This window comes from Pteropus alecto, unplaced genomic scaffold, assembly GCF_000325575.1.
Source record: "Pteropus alecto unplaced genomic scaffold, ASM32557v1 scaffold12, whole genome shotgun sequence".
In the NCBI taxonomy this organism is placed as follows: Eukaryota; Metazoa; Chordata; class Mammalia; order Chiroptera; family Pteropodidae; genus Pteropus; species Pteropus alecto.
The window spans coordinates 3,518,505-3,525,938 of record NW_006432669.1 but is presented as its reverse complement, the minus strand read 5'-3'; the positions used below and the strand labels follow the sequence as shown (position 1 = coordinate 3,525,938).

The 7,434-nt window shown below is 33.1% G+C and overlaps 1 protein-coding gene across 1 annotated transcript in view; it reads left to right on the top strand.

Annotated features, from left to right (window-relative positions):
• The window catches only part of SESN3 (sestrin 3), a 58,399-nt gene extending 51,692 nt beyond the window's left edge, over positions 1-6,707 (top strand). Inside the window, exons 7-10 of the mRNA XM_006907488.2 lie at positions 336-454; positions 1,259-1,449; positions 3,367-3,511; positions 5,251-6,707. Of these exons, the coding sequence (XP_006907550.1) occupies positions 336-454; positions 1,259-1,449; positions 3,367-3,511; positions 5,251-5,337 (542 nt within the window). The 3' untranslated portion in view covers positions 5,338-6,707. The remainder of the gene's footprint in view (positions 1-335; positions 455-1,258; positions 1,450-3,366; positions 3,512-5,250) is intronic.
• Positions 6,708-7,434: the final 727 nt, after the last annotated feature.

Sequence of the window (7,434 nt, the reverse complement as noted above, 5' to 3'; positions counted from 1 at the left end):
AGATCAAAATTTTAAACTTGACACTCAAAGGCCTGTACTATCTTTTTTTTTCTAAATAAGTAAAACTAGTGTACTGATCTTTTGCTGCTACTATTTAGATATTTCAATTTGGTCAGTTTTTTGTCTGAGGAACTAGTTAAATGTTCATATTGCCAGTATTTAGTAATAAAATTATTTTCAAACTTTAGCACTAGATGTTTTATGAATTTAAGCCATGTAGTCAATATTGTCATTTTAGAAATCCATGGAAAAGCTAAAAAGTGGAGGAAAATGAAGTTGTTTCATTGTCCTCTTTGCAGTTTCCTTAACGTTAGGTTCTTTGTTATTGTCCGTAGATTTTGAAGATGACATGATTATAACATCTGACGTCTCCCGTTACATCGAAGACCCTGGTTTTGGGTATGAAGACTTTGCCAGAAGAGGAGAAGAGCATTTGCCAACATTCCGAGCTCAGGTATGAGGTGTCTTTATTTCAGAGAAACTAAAGAATAAATACTGTCATTTTAATTATGAAATGTTGTAATGTAAACAAATTGACTTCTAAAGAAATTAATAGGCCATTTTGATAGTCTGTAAATCCTTTTATTTAATCTGGTTTCCACCATAGTCTAGTTTGATGTCCGAGTAGATGGATTTTTATTTCAACATCGTCCCCACTAAGAAGGCAAAAGAAAACTACTTTATTCAGTTATTTGCGTTATTACATGGTAGTTGTATAACGTTCATACCATCTTTTGGAGAGGAGGAGGGAGGAAATTAAGCGATGTATCACATTCATAGTAAAAAGGCTTTTTGTCATAAGATCATAACCCAGGAGTTATGGGCTTAAGGGCCACCCCTAGAAAAACAGCCACAGGAATGATGTGGTTCCAAAGAAGAGTGGCATTTTGAATTAAGGTGGACTCCTTTGCACTTATTTCTAATGATCTGCTAACTGTCGGTGTCACTGAGTAGGTCTGGTTATATAGGAATAGTCCAAGGTCTTCTGGGGTCCTTTGAGATAAGGGTGTCATTTGCAAAGTACTTGGCCACAGGAAGTAGCTATCACCAACTTGCCAAACTCTGGACTCCACTGAGGAAATCATATGGCATTCAATCTACAAACTGACGTGAAGGCTTTTCTTAGTAAAGCGATGAACTTAGAATTAAATTTGAAATACCTTACTTGCCTAAATAGTTATGTTTATAAAACCTGAAGTTTATTTAAATGAAGAATGTTTATTTAAATTTTGTAATTGGATATATTTTATTCTTTTAGGATTATACCTGGGAAAATCATGGGTTCTCCCTGGTGAATAGACTTTACTCTGACATTGGACATCTTCTTGATGAAAAGTTTCGCATGGTCTACAGTCTCACCTATAACACTATGGCCACCCACGAGGATGTCGATACAACCACGCTGCGCAGAGCTTTATTTAACTATGTCCACTGTATGTTTGGAATCAGGTATGTTTAGTGTGGAGACAGTTTCACACATTTCTAAGTGAAAATTCTGACATGAGTCTTACTCCTATCCTGTTTAGGATTACACAGTTCTGGGGAGAAAATATTACAAGTGGACTGTTGAACTTAAAAAATTAATTCCATTTTATAGAAAAGCACTTTTCTGTGGTTAGCTGTTGTGATCTTAACATTTATATATAAATACAGTAGTAACTATTTAGTAATGAGGGGGAAAAATATTAGTAATTATTAGGGATAAGATAAATCAAACTCAGTTTAAGAATCCTTCCTAGGAGAATTAAGCAGTTGAAAACCATATATTATGTCCCTTTAGATCACTGTAGTAAATGCTGGCTTGCTGGCTCATTTAGTTTGTCATTTATTTGTTTATTTGTTTATGAATGGTAATTAGGGTATAAATAAAAGTAGGATAGGTTCTGCCCTCATAAAGCTTACGTAAGTTCACATAATAACACTGAGATGAAACTATCAGTCAATATAAATTAATATAAATTAATTTTAAAAATTAACATTGAGAGGACAGTGAGTAAATGAGTGAATGAGGCTGAATGGTCTAATTAGGAAAGCTTTTGGGGGAGAATGTGCCTTTTTGAGCTGGTTTATTAAGGCTTTTATGGAGGTAAATTTGCAGAAAGAAAAAATTCCCAATTATGAATTTGACACTATACTATATCGTTTATGATATAGTATCAGAAAGCCTTTGTGGAATGGAATTAGAATTTGATTTGTTAAATAACGTAGTTTCTATAATTTTAGCTAAGAAAAACACAAATTTCCTGAAAAATCAACTAATAATGAAACATTCTACCGAAAAGACACTATTACGATGGTAGATAACTGTGTTTTTTACCAATTTACCGTCCTAGACAGTGTTATCACAGAATCATCAATGTATTAAAACAGATATTATACCTACCTAATTAAGAAAAGTAAACACCAATAATATTTAATGCAGTTGCAATAAATATTTATTATATTCAGGACAAAAATAATATGTTATGGTGATTACATTTATCTGTGGGATTCTGCTAAATAAAACTTACATAAAATCTTCGAGGTACTGTTTTTTAACTGTTATATTTTTGGGTTAAAAATTAACTGAAAATAACGAAAAGATACTCCTCCAGCTCCCACCACTACCATTTACCCTCCTATCTGCCTCTGTGCCCATTTACTCTGCTGGCTCTTCTCCCATTATAGGTGAGCTGACTGTGCTCCTATGCACTTGGACACAAAGTCCCGTCCCGTCTCCTTTCTTCTTCTAAAGATCCCTGTTCTAGTGATCTCCCTCTCCCTGCTGCAAAATCACCTTTACTCTCTTTATTGAATCTTTCCCATCAGTATATAAACATGCTGTTATTTCTCTCATCTTTAAAAAAAATGAAAAATAAAAAAGATCCTTTCTTCATCCTGCTTTGTCCCTGTGGCTGTTGCCTCATTTTTCTGCTCCTAAGCTCAGCAGGTCTTTTGGGAAAAAAATTTGTATATTTACTGTCACTATTTTCTCATCTCTCATTCTCTTGTGAACCCACTACAGTGTCAGGCTTTTACTCCTCCCACTCTAACAAAACTGTTCTTGTCGAGGTTGCCAGTGACCGCCCCATAGCTACTTCCAGTGGTCAGTATGGTTATCTTTTCCATTTTTATTTTTCTCCAATAGAATTTAAATTCCGTGAGACCAGGGATTTTTGTCTATTTTATTCATTATTGTGTCACCAGCGCCTAGAAGACTACATGGAAAGTACATGGCACATAATAGGCACTCATAAATATTTGCTAGGGGAATTAATTAATGAACTTTTGTTATTTAATTACTCAACAATAAATGTCTCTGGTACAACTTTAGAGATCAGAAATTTTGATTTTGTCGTTATAAAGCTGGTGTCATATTGCTCATAGGTATGATGACTATGATTATGGAGAAGTTAACCAATTACTTGAACGAAGCCTGAAGGTTTACATTAAGACGGTGACCTGCTATCCTGAGAGAACTACCAAGCGCATGTATGATAGTTACTGGCGTCAGTTTAAACACTCGGAAAAGGTATGTTTCATGACTAAACATTATACCATAGACATATAGATGTTCAATATAAGAAGTAACGATTATAAATATTATACATGAAACTGTTAATAAATTTATATCATTAAAGAATTAGAAGTGGCATCACCTAGCCATCTGGTTTTTTTTTAATGTTTTTGAATTCAAGTTTATTGAATATTAACTAAATTTGACTTGTGTGTTTTGTCCAGTGTGGTGTGTAAAGTAAAAGTTTAGTGTTGGCCTTTGAAAAATTCTCTCTGAATATGGATATTTTTAAAGTATGTTTGGGGAACTGTCTACCATTCTGACAATTAATAAAAATCAAACCTACTGGGATATTGTCTTAGGTGTAATTGTATTTTGGCCCAGAAGGCATATCCATTTAGAGATCTTTAACTGTAGCCATTAGAGTTAACCTATCAGAATAACAGTTTCTCATTCCAATTTGGTAATTTAGTATTTTGACAATATAATGCAGGACTTTTGAGCCAAATACCTTATTACATAAGAATATTTCTTTAGATACAGCGGAATCATCATTTAAGACAATAAATGTTAAGGATTTTTATTAACATTTTATAATATAAGAACTAGCCTAAAATCGTAGGACCTTTTTTTATTATTAAAATTATTGGGGTGACATTGCTTAATAAAATCGAATCAGTTTCAAGTGTACAGTTCAACAACATATCACATATATATTGCATTGTGTGTTTACCACCCAAGAAATCCTAAGTCATTTGACTTATAAGTTCAAGAATCTTACATTTATACCATAGTTTCCAAGTTTGAAAGTAAGAAAATCTTTTTAGAGTCCTAATAGTCACTAAATAACTGTGTAACCTAAAAGAGAATGTTATAGCCTCAATAGCTAAGATTTTTTTGAAGTCTTAGAGCCAAACACACAACAAATAAATACCTATTTTATCTCCAGCATCTCTCCTTGATGGATCTTTATGCCCTATATATATGATTGCAGTAGACTTTCTTCTTTTGCTAGAATATCTAAAATTCTCTGTACTCATCAAGAAAATATATTCTACAATATATCCAACCTATAGAAAGTTACCAAAGTCATTTAAATATAAATCACAACGTATTTCTTTGTAATAAATTTTGAAAATTACATGAGTATTCATTTGAACCTATCAGCTGAGAAATATCCCCCCAAAAAAGTTAGGTGCTTATTTCTAGCTATATCTAAAAGACTCTAAGGAAGCTACACGTATCTAATGAGTACCAGACACTAATTACAAACTGCTGTAAGCTTCAAATTTTTACTTTAGCATCTTTCAAATAAACAGTAAGGAATGTTTTTAAAAGCTTTCCAAAGAATAAGCACAGGCGTAAGAAATGTGGGGCTGATTTTTAGCCATATAAAATTTTACAACTGGAAGAAAGTATAATTTGTAGGAAAATTGTAATTTATAAAAATTAGTTTTATTTTGTAACTCAATAGATTGATTGGCTTTTACATAACATGTATTCTAACAAAATTATTGGAATTGTTAAGACTTTAGGGGTCATTTTTACTGCTTACAAGAGCCTTTATTTTATAAACACAGTTTTCTTATGAGTGTTACGTTATGCCCATGCATAAATATGCCCGGGCATGTGTGTTTGTACACGTGTATATACACAGAACAAAAACTGCTGTGAATGTCTGCTGCATAAAAAAATTTTTCATTTTTTTCAGTTGTTTATAGCGGTCATTAAATTGATAACATTTTCATTTCTAGGTTCACGTAAATTTACTTCTAATGGAAGCACGGATGCAAGCTGAACTTCTTTATGCTCTTCGTGCCATAACTCGGCATTTGACCTGAAGCATCATCCAGGGAAAATGTCATATATGTGTAAAGACCTTTTCACATAAGATACAAATCAGAAGCTGTTTGTGATGTAGCATCAAAAATTATTCAATTCTATAGTGTCAAAGTTTAGCCGTTTTTTGGGGCGGCTGTAATGTGCAATGATGTGTTTTCTTTTTCTTGATGCTTAACATTACTAACAACTGCAAAAATAATACTGAGGAGCACTACTTTGCATTGTTCATAGTTGGATTTTTGGAAACTGATCATAAATCATGAACCTGATTTGTTAATGCTTAACTTCCAGCGCTTTTGGGTTTGTGTGTATGTGTATTTTTTTCTGCCCCGCCCCCCTTTGTTTTTGTTCAGTAAGGAAAGTGCTTACAATCTGCTCCAGCAATTTTTTTCAGATATTGGAATTCAGCAGAGAATGACCTCCTCTGGTCATTCTAATCTTCTCATGTTGTGTCCTAAATCTGGTAAAGGAAAAGCATGCGCTGTTGAACCAAGCTGCTCACAGGACACGTACCTGTGTCCCCAGGAGATTGTTTGTCAGGCACTGTTTGGTTTTTTGATTGTTTGTTTTTGTTTTTTTGGTTTTTTGGGGTTTTTTTTTTTACTGCTATTGGCGATAACGTGAAATGTGATACAGCCATTGTCCATAATTTAATGTGAAATTAATCATGATGAATTCTATAGCATGCTACTGAAATGCCAAATTCAGCTATTTTCTTCTCTTCTGAAACTGAAGTTTCAGTTTTCCATATCAGATGTATATATTAAAAGTGGAATTATGCACAATCCTTTCTATCACTGACAGTAATCCTCAGTCATCTTAAGTAATCAGTGCTCACAGTGCTGCTTACAGTTCATTTAGTTGGCACATACAAACCTGTACCCACACAAGACTGACCAAAAATTTTCTTTGCACGTTTTTCTTTTCTCATAGTGTTTTCTATATGGCAGTAAGCAGAGGAAGGTTAATATACCTATATTTTTTCCTGTTAGGCTTTAGAACTTTTTTCCCATGATTTTTCTTATAATAGGTTAAACAGTTTATTACTGAAAGGTAAAAATTGTGTTTCTATGCATTAATGTGATTGAACAACAACAACAAAAGAGAGAGTGCAATACGTTTAAAAAAAAATACTCAACTAAACTTTCCCCCTATTATGTCACTGCAGAAGTGTCCTTTAAAACAGAGCCATAAAGAAATTTAGTTCAGATTTCTTTATTGCACAAGGCTTTCGCCTTACTGGGGTTGAACAATGTTCCTTTCATAATGCCAAAGCATCCCCTTCCCCAGAAAAATCTCTTTGGACAACTGGTTAAAAAAAAAAAAAAAAGATATCAAGTCTTAGGGGAAGAATAGAAGCATCCAAAAAGTCACATTTTTGCATTGGTTTGTGTTGCTTGATTAGACTATCTTCACAGAGCACAACATCATGTGTTTATAGCTTTAATTTGTATTGTGTTAATGAACCAGTGAAGTGCCTAAAGAGATGCTTACAACTATCCAGTAGGACGCGACTGCACGGCTTAAACACTTTTCGGCTAGTTAACGGTGACTTGAATTGTACACCAACATGCTAATTTTTAAAAACGGATCCATTTTTTCATAGTAAATAATACAGTTAAAATTTTTCGTTAGAGTTCCCACTAAAAATTCAGTTTAGATTTACTTGTTACATAGAACTTAACTTTTTTTCTCTCATGGAAGAATTGTGGACTAGTTTTTTTCATTTCCCCTTCCATTTATCATCCTTTTCTGGTACAGTACATTAGGTTGCTTTCGTTTAGAGTTTGTTCCAGATAAGAAAATAGAAAGATGACTGTAAATCTATAAACATAAGGTAGTTCTTAATTTTTGGATTCCAAGATCTTGTTTGAAAATTTCCAGGTGAGGAAAAAATTACTAATATTTTTAAGACAGGATGGTTTATTTAAGGACATTATTCAAAGAACTTGTGCCAGGTCTCTTCTGTTCTGTTTATTGATATACCCTATGTTGATTTTATTCAATATCACATTATATAGATATGTATTAACTACAAAGAAAGTATTTAGGAGAATGGCAAAACCCGGATGACAGCATAAATGTCCATTTAACTT